Source organism: Pagrus pagrus (assembly GCF_965226575.1).
Source record: "Pagrus pagrus genome assembly, chromosome: 11".
In the NCBI taxonomy this organism is placed as follows: Eukaryota; Metazoa; Chordata; class Actinopteri; order Spariformes; family Sparidae; genus Pagrus; species Pagrus pagrus.
Window position 1 is genome coordinate 764,968 of NC_140195.1, and position 21,856 is coordinate 786,823.

General features: G+C 44.5%; 1 protein-coding gene across 1 annotated transcript in view; it reads left to right on the plus strand.

The window, feature by feature from the left end:
- The window catches only part of slc6a8 (solute carrier family 6 member 8), a 40,080-nt gene that overhangs the window by 1,582 nt on the left and 16,642 nt on the right, over positions 1–21,856 (plus strand). The window contains exons 2-4 of the mRNA XM_084366932.1: positions 11,955–12,086; positions 14,352–14,619; positions 17,018–17,150. Of these exons, the coding sequence (XP_084223058.1) occupies positions 11,955–12,086; positions 14,352–14,619; positions 17,018–17,150 (533 nt within the window). The remainder of the gene's footprint in view (positions 1–11,954; positions 12,087–14,351; positions 14,620–17,017; positions 17,151–21,856) is intronic.

Here is a 21,856-nt window from a genome sequence, read left to right on the forward strand (position 1 = left end):
TGAGCTCCATCAGTTTGTGTTCTCAGGTCAGCGTTAAAGTAACGTTAAAGTAACGTTAAAGTAACGTAAACATAACGTTACTTTAACGTTACTTTAACGTTACTTTACGTTACGTTAACGTAACGTTACTTTACCGGGCGCCGACATAAAGCAGCAGGCAGGTGAGAACAGGAACAGGTGAGCGTCAGCTGGTGCCTTCTGGGTAATGCAGTTTGATGTGAAGTGTCGGCTAACGTCTCAGTAGTTTTCCTGTTTTTGTGAATATGTGAGTGTGTGTGAACGCAGCACAGTCGTCCGCAGTGGACGATATGTGGAAGTGATGTAATCACTGAAGCTGGAGGTCCGTGTCCCAGCGATCCCGGAGCCTCGTCCACATTTATCTTCAGTGATCATCTCTGAACGTCGTTGTCATTTTGAGATTGTAGCGTGTTGACTGTGAGTTTCAGGTCGTCGTCACACCCGACTATGAAACATGAACCCTCTGGTGCGTAATGTCACTACGTCATCTTCTGTCTCTGGAGTTCAGTGAGTTGTACATGAGCTGCAGTCTGTAGTCCTACAACCTGTAAATCAGTTAGCATGTTAGCACATCTTGTCCCCTCGCCTCAGTCTGCTGAATGTGTTTTCAGTTAAATGAGTGAAAGAAGCTGTGCGGTTCCCACAGGCTGAACGTGTTCACACGTCTTGTTCTCCAACATGAACTCGTCATTAAATGTCCACAGTTTAATTATAAAGCTCTTCATGTGTTTAAAACAGTTAGCGGTTGCTAACAAGTGTCTGAATGAGACTACAGAGGCGCTGTGATGCATTCATGTTCCTCTGGAGTCACAGACATCCAGACCTTCAGTGAACGATGTGTTCAGGGGCTGTTTGACAGCGGACACATAGTTTGTGAACTTGAACACATCACACACACTGAGTGTACAGTGTGTGTGATGATGTGATGTCAGCGTGTTTCAATCAGCTGGTCACAATCAGAACGTCCTGAGATGAAGCTTGAAGCTGACTTAGTTGTTGACTTGCTTGTTTTCTGGAGGAGTCGTTTGGTCTCCTGACGTCTTCAGATGTTTAGTTTACAAAGACTCTCAGACTCTAGAAGCTGGAAGCACCAAACGTTTGTGCACGTTTCATCTCCGTCCAAACTAAACTTCACCAACGGAGACAAACTGCTGAGAGAGAGAAAAGAAAGAAAAGATAGAGAGATGTTTCCTGTCACCTGAAAAGGTCTCGTTCACACAGTTTCAGCTGGGCCGAGAGGAGGAGGAGGAGGAGGAGGAGGAGGAGGAGGAGGAGGAGGAGAAGGTCAGACTTGTGTTAAATCACAGAGAAAGCTTCAGTTCTCACATTACAGACTCACTGACGTCCTGGTAACTGACTCTGTGTCTGTCTGGAAAGGTCACCTCCTTCCCGCCGACTCTGCTGCTTCACACCTGATTTATCAAACGAGCGCTGGAGCCAAACTCCGTCTTTAAAGGAACATTCCCCTGTTTTTGTTTCTCCACATCAGCAGCTCTGTGGTCAAGTTGTAATGTCACTTCATCTGAGATGTGTTTGTTCAGACGTTCATGTTCCCTTCAGGTTCAACTGTCATAACGTTAACGATCCTCTGACTTCTCATGTAGCGCCACCATCAGGTCAACATGTTAATGTGTTCCCCACTAAATACCTGCAGGACTGATGACATCATCAGCCTCAGCTGGACTCTGTGCTTACTGCTAATACGCTAATATTATGCAAGTAAATACAAGTAAAGTTCTGTGTGCGAGTATGATCCAGTTTCCACCAAATCACAGAAGAAAGTTATAAAGTTGTTGTTGTTCAGACTCACTGCGCTCTTCTTCTCACACGTCCAGCGCAGCCACATTAAGTTAAGAAAGCGTTTGTTGGAAGAAAAATTAGCGCCCGAGTGCAGGATGAGTTATTTTTGAATTGTTTTCCAGGAAATAACAAGCTGCAGTTTACCTGTAAGAACACCTGCAGAGCGGTTATGTCCTCTGTGCAGCCTGATGCTGACGTGCAGGTGAGATACGGTTCAACATAGTCCCCTTAAATGGAAACTTAAATGTCAGAGTGTCCTTGAACACACCAGCAGCTGCCCCACTATGATCCTCACATTGTGACTCATGTTGTTAGCTGCTGATGACCACTGATGTTCAGGCAGCACTCGTGACCTTTGACCTCTCGGCTGCCGGTTCCAAAGCTGCAGGTCGAGGCCCAGAAAGGTTCCCGAGGGACCCGTCAGGTTCAGAGCGAGTCGCGGGTTATAGTTTCCTTTTATGGAGCGATTTATGACGAAGCTGCTTATCTACATGTTCACCTGCAGCAGCTCTGATAACACACACACACACACACAAGAAGTACATAAAGTAATCAGCGTCAGATTAAAGTTACGGCCGACTTCACCATGTTCTTATCTCCTCAGACGTCTGCTGGAAATGTAGTGGAGTCGAAGCAGAAAGTAACTTACAATGTAAATATAACATAATAGATTACTTGAGTAAATGTACTTAGTTACTTTCCACCACAGTCCTTCCTTCCCTTCCTTCCTTTCCTCTCTCTGTCCTCTCTCCACAGTCACTCAGATTTATTATCCTGCAGTGTGTGTGTGTGTGTGTGTGTGTGTGTGTGTGTGTGTGTGTGTTGTTACTGCAGTCACCCTACCAAGGACACACACACACACACACACACACACACACACACACACACACACACACACACACACAGTGATCCTCTGCTCTGCTGGTTATGAAATGTCCTGCAGCTCAGTGTTCATCACTCAGACATTGTCGAGGTCCTTGAAGAGACTTTAAGGGACCTTGAGTGTAAACCAAGGAGGTCGCTGTGGCCTTAAAGGAATAGTTCACTCTAAAACAAAATTCAGTCATCATCGACTCCCCCTCCTGCTGATGAGAAGTCCGGTGTAGTTTCTTATTCCTCCGTCCGGCAGCAGTAATCCATATAACGAGCTCCATACTGCTCGTCCGCTGCAATCCAAGTGTCCTGAAGTGGCGACATCCAGAGTTTACTCCAGACGACGTAAATGCCGGTGTGTATCTATGGAGCGTGCCTCCGTGTAAACAGCATAGCGACTGTTTAGGCTGTAAAAATGTACTAAATGACGTCGTTTGGAGTAAACTCTGGATGTCGCCACTTCAGGACACTTGGATTGCAGCGGACGAGCAGTATGGAGGAATATTACAAAGTTGTTGTGTAGTTTTATGGACCTTTTCCTCTCGGGCACATTGACGCTCGTTATATGGATTACTGCTGCCGGAGGGAAGCACCGCGGGTCTGCAGCTGCACTCTGAGGAATAAGAAACTACACCGGACTTCTCATCAGCAGGAGGGGGAGTCGATGAGGACTGAGTTTTGTTTTAGAGTGAACTATTCCTTTAAAGAGGTGACAAGCTGGTCACTGATGGTCTCAAGATGGTCCTTGAGATGGCTGCAGAGGTCCTGGAGGATGTTCCAGGTGTTGTTAATGTGGATAGTGGAGGTTCTGAGGGTCCTTGAAAATGTTCCAGGGTTCCATGTTGATCGGTGATCAGTGGAGTTGCAGGTCACAGGTGTCATGGAAATGTTACAGTCGTCCTTGGAGGTTCTCAATGTCCTTGAAAATTTTCCAGCGGCTTCTCCTGTTAGCACAGTATTGATTGATTGATCAGCCCGTCAGCTCAGCCTGATTGAGCTGATCAGCTGTTACACAGCTGTCAGTCCTGCGCTCTCATTGGTCAGTTCAGGTGTTCATGCTCAGCTGCACGTCTCCATGGTAATGAACCTTGGTCAGGGTCGGGGGTCAAAGGTCAGGACTGGTTATGTTCAGAGCTATAATTAGAGTCCGGGTCAAAGGTCATGGGACGGTTTCATGACAGTTGGGGTCTGTGTGTGTGTGTGTGCGTGTGTGATGACTGGCTGCCAAGTGTGACATCATCATCCCCGTCACCACGTGGACGAGAGATTAACAGGAGTGGCCTGTAATCTTTTAATCCTGTTGACAGACCTCACTGCTCCTCCTCTCCTCCTTGTTTCCTCTCCTTGTTTCCTCTTCTCTCCTCCTTGCTTGTTCATATGCTATATGGCCAAAAGTATGTGGACAGCCCAGTATACCAGCCAATCAGGGTTTTTTGTGCTGTTGTGGTTCAGCTCGTAGTCTTGAGATGTTCCAGGAATCCTTGAAAAGGTTGTTGAGATGAGTTCTCCAGGAATTTTCCAGCATTTTCAAGAGTTTCTGCCGACTTAACCCGTCCATCACTGACAAACAGACTCCATGTTTCTACTCAAAGACAGAAAGAAGTTCATGCAGAACATTTGCTGAATTTACAAGAAGGAGACGATGATTCAGAGTCAGTCAGAGACAGAGTTTCACTACGTTAGAGAGTTTGTTTTAACTCAACAACTCTTAAAATCACCACATTTGTTAAGGGAGTCTGGTGATGTTGTGTTACTGGTTGAAACAGTGTGTTCACAGACAGCTGCCTTCGTCTTCTTCTTCTTCAGATCACAGGTAGATGTTGATGGCAGGTCTGACTGTCAGGAGACTCTCTGGTGAATTGATCGATCAGTTATCAATGATTTCTCTGTTGACTTGTGTCACTCAGGTCGTCCTGACCGCTCGTACACACAACAAACACAGTGAAACTCTTTAATGTCTCCACTATTTGAGCAACAGTCAGAAAATGAAATAATACAAAAATCTGATTATTTGATCTCTGAGTCAAACACGTGGTGTGTGTGTGTGTGTGAGTGTAGATCTGACAGTGTGTGTGTGTGTGAGTGTAGATCTGACAGTGTGTGTGTGTGTGTGTGTGTGTGTGTGTGTGTGTGTGTGTGTGTGTGTGTGTGTGTGTGTGTGTGTGTGTGACGTACAGAAGTGACAGTAAATAAATGTCCACAGTTGAAAAGTACAGCAGCTCTGAAGCTGACTGGTTCTGTATCTTGTGTTTCTGGATTCAGGTCACGTCATCATTGAATGTTTCATAATAACAATAATCAGCCGGCCTGATTGAAGGTGCTCAGTCATGTTGGGCACAGGTGAGCCAATTATCACTTCTATTCAGGTATGTGGGCCAGTCGATCTGCAGCGCGCTGCCAGTGGAGCTAAACTCAGCTAAGCTAAGCTAAGTTAGCATTTGGCAGAAAGTGTTGCTGAGGCTTCAAACTGTAAATTCAGTCTCTTCTGCCTCCTTTAACTTCCTCGTGTGTCGAACACGCCGTCAGCTTGTTGTGTGATGGTTTGTTTAAAGGAGCAGTACGTAGTCTTAGAGAAGAAATCCAAACTGAGAATTTTAATATTTACAATATTAATGAGGTAATAATACAAACTGTCTCCGTCAGTGAATAAACCAGCTGCTCTCAGAGGAGAATAAGGTCCAGAACACTGTTTGAAGCTAGAGAGGTGGCAGGGTCCGCCACAGATAAACACAGTAAAACAAAGTGTGTTGTCCTTTAAGGTCAGTTTGTTTATTCAGTTTATTCAGTCATGAAAACAAAGAGTTTGTTTATGCAGAAAACAATCAGCCAATGAGGATCTTTCTCTGCTCATTAACAGTTCAAGGTGTTTTATTGTTCGTCGACACTTAATGTGGTTCAGGCTGAATAGAGCCGGATGTCGATATAAGGAAGTCATTTATCAGCTGATGTAAACTTTTTTTTGTAACAATCCATCAATGTGTTCATGTGTTTATCAAACACGAAGATGTGACGCATCAACAAGAACTTTTAAAATGTCACATAACTCACAGCGTCTCTCACTAAAGAAAGGTTTGGTGCACATCAGGCAACATGTTAGCTGGTACCGGTTTATCTGTGATGCGGGTCGGGGTCTAGAATAAGGAGTCTGAGGAGGTCCATGAGAATGTTGTAGAGGTTGCTGAGGAGGCCTTGAAGAGGTGGAAGCTTCCAGATGTCCTGGCAGATGTTCTCAGAGTTTCTCTTCTACCTGGAAGAGGAAGGAGACTTCCTTCAACACAATCGCCGAAATAAATATCAGCTGAGCACGTTTCTGCAAAACCACAGAGAAGTTCCAACTGAACGTTTCTTTATTTGCAACTTTACATTAGTTCAGGTTGAGATTATGCTCCACTTAGGTTTAGGCACAGTTAAGACACCTTGTGTCACCGCGGTCGCAGGTGGAGATGGTCTTTGAAGGGCTGCAGGAGTCCTGGAGGAGGTACCGGATGATGGACGAGATCATAGTTGTTGTCATGTTCGAGTTTTCTGAGGGTCCTGGAGAGGACAACTGGTTCTTTTCATGTCCTTCAGAATCACTTGTGAATTCTGAGCTTCAGGCCGGAGACTCAGCTGCTCAACAGAAACCTTTATTGTGGGAACACATCAGGTGTTGATGCCAGCTGAGAGGCTGTCACTGCACCGTGCTGTGTTCACAATAAAGCTTTGAATCTTAATTAAAGCTCGTGGGATCCAGCGTGATGGATTATGTTCTGCTGATCCTGGGTCAGCTGGCAGCAGATCAGAGCGAGGCGAGCCAAATGTGTTACGGAGAGTCGAGGACGCCAACTGAACCGAACTCACCTCCCTCAATTAACCAACTCCTCACCTCAACAAACCAACCAATCACCAGTGTTTGGTTATAAACTAAAGGAGAAGACCTGATGACAGCTGGGAAGGAATGTAACTGAGTACATTTACTCAAGTACTCTACCTGAGTTTAAGGTGTATGTGCTTTAGTTACTTTACAGATTACATTTTTAAAAGAATAGATTTTCTCATCAGTCAGATGAAAACAGTGATTGATGATCAGCTGACTCAGTTTATACACGTTAATACATGATCAGTTACTTTACTGATACTTTGATACTTAACTACATTTAACATCAGATACTTTAAGACTTTTACTCTTCATATGGATGACTTTTACTGACGATGATGAAGGTGATGATGATGGTGATGAAGGTGATGATGATGATGGTGATGAAGATGATGAAGGTGATGATGATGATGAAGATGGTGATGATGAAGGTGACGATGATGATGCTGATGATGCTCTGTCATTAGCCTGTCAGCCCGTCAGCGTTTAGCCCAGTGACTTACCCTGGATTAGCCAGCTTAGCTAACTCACTGTAGCTTAGCGCTAACTGCAGCAGCTCTATTTGTGTCTCGTCTCCCTTCCAGCTCTGAACACGGACCACGTGTCGGACATGTTGGTGACACGATCACTGACCACAGAGATGTTCTCGCTGTCACACCTGCTCTCAGGTTAACGCTTCACATTTTGATACATGAGCGTTTCATAGGTCCTGTTCCTCGTTGGTTCTGACCCACAAAGGAAAGACGGTCTTCACTTCGAAAAGTTTAGAAGTTCTTGTAATTTTACTTCAGTTATTTCTTTTTAAATTCTTTCCACTTTTTTTTTTACTCAGCAACGACCAGAAAAGACCCCATTTAACTGAAACCAGTGAATATATCTTTACACACTGACACTGATGTCTGTCGGCCAGACGACAACAAACTACTTTTAAAATGTTTGTCCCCTGAATGGAGTTCAGATCGATCAGAGCTCTGCTGTGCTGAGACGTGTTTCCATGACTTACCAGGTAGTCCGACTTCCTCGCTCACTTTCCTCCACGCCAGCTCCTTTACTCTTCCTGTCTCTGTGCAGTAGACGTGTTATCGTACAGCTGTGAGTGTCTGCAAACGACCACGATTACTGATTATTATCCTCCATTGTTGTTCATGAATGTCTGAACATCAGCGACGTTAACGTCATGACGTCAGCGTGAACGTCAACACTGACCTGTTTGTGTCGTTTTAATGTCTGCGTATGTAATCTAGTTTGGTCTGAATGCATCATAAAACTGGTTATTGTGTTTCAGTGGGGCAGGGTAAACCTCTGTGTTGTGACCCTCAACTATAACTTAAAATATTGATCATGTATCTAACCCCAGTATGTATCAGCCTCTGTACTGCCACAACAGCCTCCAGCCGTGAGCTTACGCAGCCTGTGCTGTGTGTAGATTTATGAGTGAAGCACTCAAACAAACTGAATCAGTTTTCATCTCCTGACTCTGACTCCGACAGCCGAGACTCAAAAATGAGGATTTTTGTGGATCGAGTTGAAGCGACAGTAGATATTCAACGTTAATCTGTTGGGAAAATTCTGGTGTGTTTGTAAACTGAATAAAGTTGTGTGGTTTGAATCCAGCAGGAGTGTGTGAGAGCGCCTGCCGTGTGTGTGTGTGTGTGTGTGTGTGTGTGTGTGTGTGTGTGTGTGCAGCTGACTGTGATGAGGCCATAGTAATCTGTAATCCCATCAACACTGAGTTACTGACGAGCTAACAGCATTACACCACTTAGCTCTGAGTGTGTGTGTGTGTGTGTGTGTGTGTGCTGACTCCCCCCCCCCTGCAGTCGTGACTCACCAGCAGCTCGTGTGTTTTCATGCTAGGCTACGCTAGGCTAACACAGCAGTGCAATGTGTGTGTGTATCAGGCTAATGCTAACCTGCGCAGCTTCATTCAGCGTCATCAGTGACGCTGCCGTCATTCAGACAGCAGTCAGTCGGCGCTCGTGTCTCTGCGTCTCACACATCATCATGAGAGCTGTGTGTGTGTGTGAGTGTGAGTGTGTGTGTGTGTGTGTGTGTGTGTGTGTGTGTGTGTGTGTGTCTGGCACAGAGAACACTGCACTCTGATTGGAGAGAGAGAAGAGCTGATGTGGCTCGTAATTTTCAGTTCAGTTCAATTGGTTCAGTTTCACCAGTCAGCGTCAGTCTGTTGCTATGGTTACCTGCCATATACACACAGTATATACATACACACACGTGTACATTACATATATATGCTGTCATATAAGATTATATTTCCAATCTCATCCGTGTCAGACCTGTCTGTTTCTGTTTTGAGTTAGCTTAGCATCCAGTCCAGGTGTCGCTCATGTTTCAGTATAGATTTATTGTATATGAGCCGATATAGTTTAGTTCCTACATGGTTTTCCTGCACATGAATCAGTGTGTCAGCTGTAATCCGTGTGAACGTCTCACCGTCAGAAGGAATGAAGGAATTCCCAGAATGTGGAACTGTTCCTTTAATGAGATAACGAGTCGTTAGTGAAGGTCGTCAGGTGGTTCCTGATCCGAGTCTCTCTGTGCTCGTATAATCTCCGAGTGCTTCATGGCAGCTGCTGTTACATAACCCCCCCATTCATACCAGTTCTGGATGGCACTGTGACCCAGTTACCCCCTGGTGTGTGTGTGTGTGTGTGTGTGTGTGTGTGTGTGTGTGTGTGTGTGTGTGGATCCTCCTTCACACCAATTAAAATACCAACGACAGAAAGAGAGAGAGAGCTTAACTAATTGTTCATTCATGTCTCTCGCCCCAGTTCAGAGTGAGGGAGAGGACGAGTATTCATTCATTCATTCATTCATTCATTGATTCATCAGAGGCAGTTACACATCAGCTGTGTGTCGTTTGTTCAGGGTTCGCTCGGTTTTCATGCTGTTTGTGTGTTTGAAGCAGGTTTCAGTTTGTCGGTCAGTCGGCTCGCTTCAGCTGCGGCTGCTTCAAAGACGCCTGTTAAAACCTGTGTTGGGTAAAATAATGTGACTGCACATTGATGTAACGAGCGACGCGTCTCCGTGTTTTGTGCTGAAGAGTTCAGAATATTTTCAGCTTCTGAAAACTGCTAGAAAACAAACCGCAGAGAGAAACACGTCGGCCGCGACAACAGCGACGCGTTCGGTGTGAAGCTGCCGGGAAAAGAAAAGATGAACGAGGTCTGAGCATCACGACTCTCATGAGTCGGTGTTCACATACAAACTCATGATTATGAGTTACGTATTTGACTTTTGTGTCAGTTGATGAGATTGTCAAAAATGACGAACATTTTGTTTTCAGCCCTGACGGTTCAATTATGAGATTATAACTCAACATTGTACAGTCACAGATGACAGGACACCGTTTATTTAATCTTTTCTTTTTATCTCTGTTATTTTAGTCCATAATTAAATCAAAGCATCTTAAAAAACAATGCGAAAAAAAGTGAATGAACACAAACATTTAGATTATATTAAAAGTGCTTCCCTTCAGATTTAATAAGAATTTATGTTTATTTGTCTTTTTGAGTTCTTTTATTAGAGCGGCAACTTTTGATCGATTAGTTTTCAACTACTGAATAAATAAAAAGTCCAAATTCTCTGCTTGTTCAATGTGAATATTTTCATGTTCGTTTCCTCTGCGACAGGAAACTGAAACTGATCCACATTTTCATTATTTCCGATCAAACAACTAATCGATTAATCAAGAAAATACTGGTCAGATTAAGTGACAATAAAGATAAACTGTAGCTGCAGCCCCGTCTTTATAATCACATTAAATACTATTTTTCAAGCGCACATCGTTCTGAACGACCAGTAAGAATTAAAATTTTAGTTTAAGAAGCAGTCGCACATTTTTCTTCTCTTAATTTCAGATGAAGCTTCATCCTGAGGGAAACGAAGTTGCAGCAGTTAAACAGGAACACGTGCAAATATTAAATATCAATAAAGGTGTAATTTATTCTTCTGTGTCTACATCTACACTTTAATTAATGATCTCTTTAATAAAAATTAGAAGGAGTTTCTCCTCTTTCATTCAGTCCTCCACTGTTCAGACAAAGACCGGATTCAGTCTGAAGAGAGAGGAGAAGAAAGAGAAAGATGAAGAGAGAGGAGACTTTTCCTTCACTCAGACTGTGAGAGGACGGTGGAGGACGATGGGGGACGATGGGGGACGATGGGGGACGGTGGAGGACGGTGGAGGACGATGGGGGACGGTGGGGGACGGTGGGGGACGGTGGAGGATGAAGACTCACCTCCTTCCTGTTCAGTTACATAAATCTCTCGTCATGATGCAGACACTGTTTTATTAAAGATGGCCAGAGTTAAAGGAGCAGACCGCTGTTCTTCACCTCCCAGTCACAGCCTGCTGATCAGACGACTCATCTTCTTTAAAACCTGCAGAGTCACTGCAGGTTTTAAAGAAGTCTGTCACGTCACGGTGGTTAAATCTGTCTCTCTGTCTGTCTCTCTCGCTGTCTCTCTCTCTCTCTGTCTCTCTCGCTGTCTGTCTGTCTCTCTCTCTGTCTGTCTGTCTGTCTCTCTGTCTCTCTGTCTGTCTGTCTGTCTGTCTGTCTGTCTCTCTCTCTGTCTGTCTGTCTGTCTCTCTGTCTCTCTGTCTGTCTGTCTGTCTGTCTCTCTCTCTGTCTGTCTGTCTGTCTCTCTGTCTCTCTGTCTGTCTGTCTGTCTGTCTCTCTCTCTCGCTGTCTCTCTCTCTGTCTGTCTGTCTGTCTCTCTCTCTGTCTCTCTCTCTGTCTGTCTGTCTGTCTGTCTGTCTCTCTCTCTGTCTGTCTGTCTGTCTGTCTGTCTCTCTCTCTGTCTGTCTGTCTGTCTGTCTCTCTCTCTGTCTGTCTGTCTGTCTGTCTGTCTCTCTCTCTGTCTGTCTGTCTGTCTGTCTCTCTCTCTCTCTCGCTGTCTCTCTCTCTGTCTGTCTGTCTGTCTCTCTCTCTGTCTGTCTGTCTGTCTCTCTGTCTCTCTCTCTGTCTGTCTGTCTCGCTGTCTGTCTGTCTGTCTGTCTGTCTGTCTGTACGCAGATGTACCGTTTAGCTCAAAATGGCGGCTGAGTTTTGAAGATGGGTGTGGTCTCATGTGATATTGTTGTCATGACTACTGAGCAGTCATTGGCCGTGGCGGCTGCTGTGACCCCATCGCCGGATGGTGTCTGGTTTATTACTTCAGGCTGCTGTCGTCTCATCGTTATTCATCTGAATCTTCATCTAGTTTAAAATCTTTTAATAAAAGCTGTTTTAAGTTAATATTTAAACACCAGTTATTATAAACTCAAACGCCTGTTTCACTCTGAAGACACTGAAGAAAGACTCGCTGATCTGAGTTCCAGGCGTCTGTCAGCGTCTTGACTACGAACAACACGTGAACTTGTCCTTTAACCCGTCTCCTCCTGCAGGTGTCTTCCTGATCCCCTACCTGCTGTTCATCTTTGTCGGAGGAATCCCGATCTTCTTCCTGGAGATCGCCCTCGGACAGTTCATGAAGGCCGGCAGCATCAACGTCTGGAACATCGCTCCGCTGTTTAAAGGTGCAGTACGCCACAAATGAAAAACCTCAGGACTCCCTGTGTCTGTGTCTCTCTGCGGCAGCTCTTCTGTCAGCTTCACCCACTGTAACATAATATTTATATATGTGTTCATAATTTAACATTCATATAAATGTTTATATTGTTTTGATTGAGCCCCAGAGGCACAAATGACATATCGTGTGTTTAAGTAAAGGCTCAGCTCTACCATCACTGTAAATAACCTCGCACACTGATAGGCGTGTGCTGGAGTTTGTCCCGACTACAATAGTCTATAAAATAAAAGTGGTGATCGATGACCTGAGGAGCGTCGTCAGCATGAATCCAGGCGGTAAGCAGTTCAGTGGACACGTCCTTCTGCAAACACACATTTAGATTTGTGTCCAGGTTTATCTGGAGGTGATAATCTGTGATCCTGCTGTACGTGCCTGCAGACACGGCTGGAAAACTACCGCACGCACGCACGCACGCACACACACACACACACTGATAAATACATCTCTTTCATGCCGCCTGATTCATTGATATCTTTGTTAGTTCCCTGAGTTTATCAGGTGTTTGATCCTCATGACTTTATTAAGTCTGTTTGCTGCACAGAGCTTCCTTTAACCTTTAGACTTCAGGTGGTGCTGACAGAACTTCACCATCACACTGATGCAGTCCGACCCACTTAGAGGTAACGACACCAACAGGCAACATCCTGATGATCTACCTGTCCTGAGTGTCACCTGTAGTGCAGCTGACGTTTGTCCAGAGGCTGGTGAGACTCCAGAGCAGCTCCTCTCCTCAGACTGAGACTCCAGCTTTAAACCTCTGCTCCTCGAGCTTTTAGAGAAAACTATTGTACTTTTTGCTTCATTACATTTATTTGGCAGCTGTGGTAGATACTTTTCAGATTAAAGGAACAGTTTTCCAGTAAAACTGATCTGAAAAGACGTTATTTACACCCTCGACATGAGGTTGAGATTGTGTACGGTCAGAGAGTCATTGTCAGAAACGTGTCTCAACGTGTGGACGAGATGTTTGAGCTGAAAGACGTTTACAGTGAAGAACGTTTCTTCAGTAACATCTAACAGAGAATACAACATCATCAGCAAACGTGTCGTCCAGTCCAAAATGTGTTTCTGGTGAAATGTGTGTAAAATGTTCTGAGTCGTGACTCAAACTTAAACACACACATGAAACACACACTTTAGATTCAGCCTCACAGATCGTTATCTTTGATAATCATCCAGAATAAACGTCCAGAAATCCACTCAGAGGTCAGAGAGCAAAGACGAGAGGAGACCAGACCTTCACTGTAGATGCTAAGCTAACAGTGTTAGCTTGCACCCGTCTGAAGTGGATGCATGAGCTCGACCGCACGTCGAGGGTATAAATAACGTGTTCATGTTAGACGATATCATGCTGTTTTGCTGATAATATTTGAAGTAAGCGTATTGAACGCAGGACTTTTCTTGTAATGGAGTACTCTCACAGTGTGGTATGAGTACTTTTACTAAAGGATCAGAGGGTTCAGCTGCTGACGGATGAAGATTTATTAGCTGTGATGTAGTTCAGACCTTTCCTCTCACGTCCACATGCAGTTATTCGGTCGGCTCAGTGCGGACGTGGCCTTTCAACTACAAACTTTATTGTCAGTCCACAGTAACAAAGCACGTGTTGCTGATTCCCTGCAGGTACAGCTGGAAGTTCAGGAGTTCAAGTTCAGTCTGAGGAGCCGAGCTGACTGGATGTTACTGCTGCTCATAAATTCATAAGTGTAGATGAACTGCTTGAACCCATTTTAAGGAACAGGAAGTTCTGACCTCGCTGCATTACACAAATAATCCATCAATCCATCAATCAAACTTTATCTTTATGGCCCCTTTCAAACAAATCAAAATGCAGTTCAAAGTGTTTTACAAGTGCTTGATATCAACTGCAGTAAAATATAAAAAAATGAAAAGTTAAAAGTATAAAAGATAAAAACAAGAAATAAAAACAATGATAGAAATAGAAAATATTGCAAAACGCTTATAAAATATAACAAGATTAATAGAAACAACAGTTAAGACTGTGATAAGAACAGAAATAAATAAAAATAAATATAAACATTAAAACCATAAAAGTTATAATTGGTTGTTGCTATTTCTTTGTGCTCTTCTGCAGTGTGATGTCTCAGAGGTGACGACTCAGTTTTAGTTTGGAGGCGTCACATGAATTTAATAGTTTCCAGATGATGTTTCTCCTCCTGGTCTCACGCCGGGCTCTGCTCCTCCTCCTCAGGTCTGGGCTACGCCTCCATGGTGATTGTGTTTTTCTGTAACACCTACTACATCATGGTGTTGGCCTGGGGCTTCTACTACCTGATCAAGTCCTTCAACGCCACCCTCCCCTGGTCCACCTGTGACAACGAGTGGAACACGCCTAACTGCATCGAGATCTTCCGTCACCAGGACTGCAACAACGGCAGCCTCGCTAACACCACCATCGTCGGCAACATGACCTGCGCCGAGCTGGCCAACGCACGGTCGCCCATCATCGAGTTCTGGGAGTGAGTTCTGATCCGGGCGGGTCATGTTGGGTTTAGCCTGGGGACTGTTGGTTTGTCTTTGGGTTGTGGTGAACAGGCCGGCTAAGATCAGACATGTTGGGTTCAACTGAATCAGCTGGTTTGAGGTCAGATCTTTTTGGGATATTCTCATGAGCTCAGCTGGTTTTGACCAAAGTAGGACTCATGAAGCAGGATCCAGTTACAATCTGAGCTTTGTGGGGTCATTAGAATAACTAACCCTTACAAACATCAATAAGCTTTATAATATTGTATAACATATAGAGAGAGCGGTTGTTAATGTTCGGTTTCATCGTTCTTCCTGAGTGATCCGATCGTAAGTGGACAGCTTCGATCCGTCAGTTCACACCTGGTGTTGATTCGTCTCAACATGCTTCTTCTCCGTGACCATTTACAGATTTTACAGATACGTTCTTTTACACAAAGACAGAAATGTCTTCATGTGTAGCGTTCGCCGAATGAACAAGTAGGTCCAAATAGTTAAAAATGTGCTGCACACCGCACTTCACAGAGTTTATACAGTTTCTCTTCACGCAAAAAGTCTCAAAACTCAAACAACACAAACACTTCATCTCAGCTCAGGAAACTGTTGCAGGGTCTTACCAAAAGAAAAAATAGCTTATAAAAGAAATTAGCTCACCTGCACAGGTACAAGATGGTGAAGCTAACGCTGATCCACATGCTTAAAAGTTTTGGAGGACATGAATCAAATCTGAGGTCTGCAACGTTCAACAGAAAACAGCAGAGGCAGAGACCTGAATTCAAAATGTAAAACAGGTGTTCAGTAACATGATAAATCAACAAGAGGTGATGTCTACTGCAGTTAGCATGCTAACCAGCTAGCTCCTAGCAGCACTCTGTAGCTCAGAGCTGATCGTCTGACAGCCGGTAGTTTATAAAGCAGCCAGTTCACTGCTGAGTCCAACAAGTCGACAACATCAACTCACTGAATGTGAACAAAGAAATATTTTGACACATATTTTCATCATAAACAGAAAAATCCAACCGTCTGAACCCAAGTTTCTCTGTGACTGAACTCAGACGAGCTTCATCACCTCGTTAACTCATCGTCAGACACACTTCATCAGACTGGACACAAACTGAACCACAGTCACCGGATCGTTTATTCCTACTGTGACCTTTGGGTCGTGTTGGCTGTGATTGACAGGTGGCTCAGCCCGTCACAGTCAGTCATAATTTCCTCCTGCTGCAGTGAAGCCGGGTCGTCGTGGCAGCTTTTAAACACGATGAGCAGTTAATGAGGTGAAAATGGTCGTTAGGTGACAGAGCTCGTTAGGGTTTGAATTTGGTGTCAGGTCTCTGAGGAGAGGAGGAAAGGACAGGACAGGTGAGGACAGGTGAGGACAGGTGGTTGTGTGAGGTCACAAAGTCACAGAATTAACTGACGAGGCGTTCAGGAGCTGTGTTTTCTGTGGGAAAGATGAGCTTCTGTTGGTGCACACTTTGACCTTTTTAACTTCAACCTTTTAAAACACTGAAGCAAAGGAAGAAAACTAAAGAGGTCAGTTTCCTTTAAGGAGCTGAAAATCACAACAGCAGATATACAGAACAGCAGAAAAGCATTTTTTTTAAAAGGAATCCAAAAAGATGACCACATTTTCTGGATCATTGCAAAATAAGTGTTTATTATATTCTAATTATATGAGAATATCAGCTGATGATGTGTATCCGATTTCTTTTACTCCCTGAAGTCGATGTTTTACACAAACATGAGTGAAGCTGCGGTCTGTAGATCGTCAAACTAACAGACAAGCAAATGATCCAATTTATTCACGTCTCACAGCGTGATTTTAAACTTGTAGACCAACGGACTCTGTCTCTGACTCTGTCTCTGACTCTGTCTCTGTCTCTGTCTCTGTCTCTGACTCTGACTCTGTCTCTGACTCTGTCTCTGACTCTGTCTCTGTCTCTGTCTCTGACTCTGTCTCTGACTCTGACTCTGTCTCTGACTCTGACTCTGTCTCTGTCTCTGACTCTGTCTCTGACTCTGACTCTGACTCTGTCTCTGACTCTGTCTCTGTCTCTGACTCTGACTCTGTCTCTGACTCTGTCTCTGTCTCTGTCTCTGACTCTGACTCTGTCTCTGTCTCTGACTCTGTTTCTGTCTCTGACTCTGACTCTGTCTCTGACTCTGTCTCTGACTCTGTCTCTGTCTCTGACTCTGTCTCTGACTCTGACTCTGACTCTGTCTCTGACTCTGTCTCTGTCTCTGTCTCTGACTCTGACTCTGACTCTGACTCTGTCTCTGACTCTGTCTCTGACTCTGTCTCTGTCTCTGACTCTGTCTCTGACTCTGACTCTGTCTCTGACTCTGACTCTGACTCTGTCTCTGACTCTGACTCTGTCTCTGTCTGTGCAGGAACAAGGTTCTGAACATCTCCTCTGGTCTGGAGGAGGTGGGACAGTTTAACTGGGAGCTCATGTTGTGTCTGATGGCCGTCTGGGTGATGGTTTACTTCTGCGTCTGGAAGGGAGTCAAATCCACCGGGAAGGTAACACACACGCACGCACGCACACATGCACGCACGCACACGTTATCTTGCACTGACTGTTATCTGCCACTTTGTGTTTTATAGTTTACTTTTTATCATTTCTTATCACAGCTTCAAACAGGGCTGGTGCTAATTATTAATACTGAGGAATATAAAACTACAACCTCAAGTGATCGCTGACCTGAGCTTCAGTCCACAGGTCTATGTTAATAACCTGTGTGAGGGCTGGATATCATGAAATATGATTCATAATTAAATATAGTTACTTTTTAAATAAAACATAATTTCATGGGAATGAAATACAAAATAACTTTTAATATAAATAAAGTATGAGTTCATATATGAAAGTCAGTGGACTCATAGTGTAGTAAAGTATAATCATACCTGTAAATATATGGATCAGTTACTTTTACTGATACTTCTGATACTTGAGTACACTAAACATCAGATACTTTAAGGCTTGTACTCGAGCTAACAGCTGTGTTCATCACAGTCCGTTACATAACGCTGCTGAAGGTCAGAGGTCACCTCACTCAGGTCATGACCCGAGGCCGTCGGTCAGTCCTGGAGTCTCTCCTCTAAATGTGGTCCCGCTCGCTCGGCTCTGACCCGAATCAGAGTCACACGACCAGAAGGAGAGTTTCACTCTGACGGTGGTGACATCATCAGTGCCAGAACTGAGAAGTTTAACAGAAACAAATGTGGAACTGTCCCTTTAAACTACAGCTTCAGCTGAGTGTGTGTGTGTGTGTGAGTGTGTGAGTGTGTGTGTGTGTGTGTGTTCGCTGGCTCGTGATGATGATGACACTCGTACACACTGCTGTCACATGGTAGACTAACCGTTACCATGACTACGACAAAGGGGGGGTGGGGTGAGGAGGGACAGTGGGGGCTGTGAGGTGGCAGACTGTGATTGGCTGTCCTGCGAGAGGGCAGCTAGACTGCAGTGGGACGTGACTGAGAGGAGAAATACCCATACTGTGTACTGTGTGTGTACTGTGTGTACTCTGTGTGTACCCTGTGTGTACTGTGTGTGTACTGTGTGTACTCTGTGTGTACCCTGTGTGTACTGTGTGTGTACAGTGTGTACTCAGTGTGTACAGTGTGTACTGTGTGTGTACTGTGTGTGTATTGTGTGTACTCTGTGTGTACTCAGTGTGTGCACTGTGTGTACTGTGTGTGTACTGTGTGTGCACTGTGTGTGCACTGTGTGTACTGTGTGTGCACTGTGTGTACTGTGTGTACCCTGTGTGTACTGTGTGTGTACAGTGTGTACTGTGTGTGTACTGTGTGTACTGTGTGTGTACTGTGTGTGTATTGTGTGTACTCTGTGTGTACTCAGTGTGTACTGTGTGTACTCTGTGTGTGTTCTGTGTGTACTGTGTGTGCACTGTGTGTACTGTGTGTACTCAGTGTGTACAGCGTGTACTGTGTGTGTACTGTGTGTGTATTGTGTGTACTCTGTGTGTACAGTGTGTACTCTGTGTGTACTGTGTGTGTTCTGTGTGTACTGTGTGTGCTGTGTGTACTGTGTGTAGTGTGTACAGTGTGTACTGTGTGTGTACCGTGTGTGTACTGTGTGTGTATTGTGTGTACTGTGTACTCTGTGTGTACTCTGTGTGTACTGTGTGTACTGTGTGTGTACTGTGTGTATTGTGTGTGTACTGTGTGTGTACTGTATGTACTGTGTGTGTACTGTGTGTGTTCTGTGTGTGTACTGTGTGTGTACTGTGTGTACTGTGTGTTCTGTGTGTACTGTGTGTGTACTGTGTGTGTTCTGTGTGTTGTGTGTGTACTGTGTGTACTCTGTGTGTACTGTGTGTACTCTGTGTGTACTGTGTGTACTCTGTGTCTACAGTGTGTACTGTGTGTACTGTGTGTGTGTTCTGTGTGTACTGTGTGTACTGTGTGTGTACTGTGTGTGTTCTGTGTGTACTGTGTGTGTACTGTGTGTGTACAGTGTGTACTGTGTGTACTCTGTGTGTACTCTGTGTACTGTGTGTGTACAGTGTGTACTGTGTGTACTCTGTGTGTGTACTGTGTGTGTACTGTGTGTACTGTGTGTACTCTGTGTGTGTACTGTGTGTGTACTCTGTGTGTTCTGTGTGTACTGTGTGTGTACAGTGTGTACTGTGTGTGTACTGTGTGTACTGTGTGTACCTCGTGTACTGTGTGTGTACAGTGTGTACTTTGACAAACATGATTTCTCTGAGAAGGAGAGGGTGTAACTTCCCTCCACCATGTTGAATTTCTGTCGTATCTCAGAAAGACAAAGAAATAAAATGAGAACATTAAAATGGGGCCGAGGCCTCCAGACGTCTGTCCTCAGTGTATGAAAGGGTTAGTACCAGCTGGCTGTTCAGTGCATGTGAGAGTGAAGATGAGGGAGAAACATTATTCAGTTGATCCTGACGCTGTTTTATTATCATCAGCTCTGAATTCTTGCGTCATGTCAGTGACGACCTCGCTGAGCGTCACTAATTAACGTTCACGTTAAAGCAACACTAGGTAGTTTGGACTCATTACTGCCCCCGGCTGGTTGAGAGGCGCAATTATCTGTTAGTAAAGTCGTAAATACTGCTGCTGTACGAGCATCCCTGGGGAAAATGAATACACGTGAATTTGCTATCAGAGATAGCAGCTGGTAGTTTGTTAGCATACAGGCTGCACAGCACATTAGCATGCTAGAGTTATTCTCACACCGAGTTGGTTGTAGTGATTGCACCGACTAAGTTACTTCCAAAACACGACGCTGGGGTGAATGTGTTTAGTGACGTCTGAAAATATAACTACGTTTTCAGGAACTACAACCAACTCGGTACGACAACAGTAGCTAAGTAGCATGCTAACGTTACCGATAACAACAATAGCCTGACGTTACCTCCCGACCACACTGTTCAACAATTATGTTGATTATCAGCATTAACTAAGGATTCTGCAACTTTACAAGACGTTCATAGTGTTTTAGTAAGTTACTCATCGTCTACAGTCACTACATGAAAACGAGCAAGCTATCGAAACGGACAGCATTAGCTTTATTACGGTTATAAACTGGACAAATAGAGCCCCAATGAACACCACATAACAACAAATCAGCTCAAAGTAAAAGTCAGTAAGATAATAAATATGAAAATATGTAATATATGACTTACAGATCCAGTAGCATCTAAGCTAGGTCACCATCAGTTCTTTCAGCTGCTCCACCGAGCGTAAGCTGGTCCAGTATTTATCCGTGTCCGGCTCATGTTATATCACTTTCTCTTTTTCTTTTCTTCGCCTCCTCAGACAAAACCTTCTTGGCTTTTTTAGCTGGCTCGGCCATGGCGTTGGTTTACAAAAAATCCAAGTAGCTGCTGCTAAATCCACCGACGAATAAACGTGTCGTAAGGCAGGTCGCACTAGACTTCTTTACGTCAGATCGTCTCCGACCCGCTCAGGGAAGTTACACAGTGCTGTTTCTGCTGGCGCGACCCCCCTCAGGCTGCAGAGGCGTCACCGTTCATCCTATTAACCGTGTTTCTACCACTTAACTGAGTTTAGAAACATCATTTTAAGGTCGAAAAACGACCTAGTGTTGCTTTAAAGAACGGGTGAACAAAGTGAAAGTCTTCAGACTGGACTGAGGCCGTCTGTAGTTCAAACAGAGTGAGACGTCTTCTCTCTAAATTATCACTTCAATCACAACAGATCAATAATATAAACTTATAGAATAAATAGTGTTTGAGTCGGAGCCGTCAGTGTTCAGATCAACAGGTTCTTAAATCAACATTTAGATAAAAATACAGAAAGTTTTTATCAGATCCAAAAATGTAAACGATCAGAACAACAACATCTCGACCGATCAGGTGTGTGTGTGTGTGTGTGTGTGTGTGTGTGTGTGTGTGTGTGTGTGTGTGTGTGTGTGTGTGTGTGTGTGTGTGTGTGTGTGTGTGTGTGTGTGTGTGTGTGTGTGTGTGTGTGTGTGTGTGTGTGTCCAGCAGCGCTCACACGGCTCTCAGTACCAACAGAAACAGTTTTTATGTTGATCATCAGCAGGAGGCTGAAAGCTGAGCGGGGCGAGAGAGGCTGAGACACAGTGGGGAGAGAGAGGGGGGGCTGCTGTCTCTTGATGTTCACACACTGAAGACGTCTTTTCTTGGAAAAGTCAAGATTAAAAAATCAAATCAGATAAAAAGAATAAAAATAATAATAACCATAAAGTTTGAGTCAACATTGAAATATCAAAAGTTTTGGATGTGTGTGTGTGTGTTACCTTCAGGGTGTGTGTGTGTGTGTGTTACCTTCAGGTGTGTGGCATCACTGTAGAAAAATGTCGTCCGCTGTGATTTGACTGAAACTCGACTCCACCTGGAGCAGGACGCTCTCCATGATGCTGAAACTGTGTGTGTGTGTGTGTGTGCGCGTGTGAGTGTGTGTGTGTGTGTGTGTGTGTGTGTGTTACCTTCAGGGGGTGTGTGCGTGTGTGAGTGTGTGTGTGTTACCTTCAGGGTGTGTGTGTGTGTGTGTGTGTTACCTTCAGGGTGTGTGTGTGTGTGTGTGTGTTACCTTCAGGGTGTGTGTGTGTGTGTGTGTGTTACCTTCAGGTGTGTGGCATCACTGTAGAAAAATGTCGTCCGCTGTGATTTGACTGAAACTCGACTCCACCTGGAGCAGGACGCTCTCCATGATGCTGAAACTGTGTGTGTGAGTGTGTGTGTGCGTGTGTG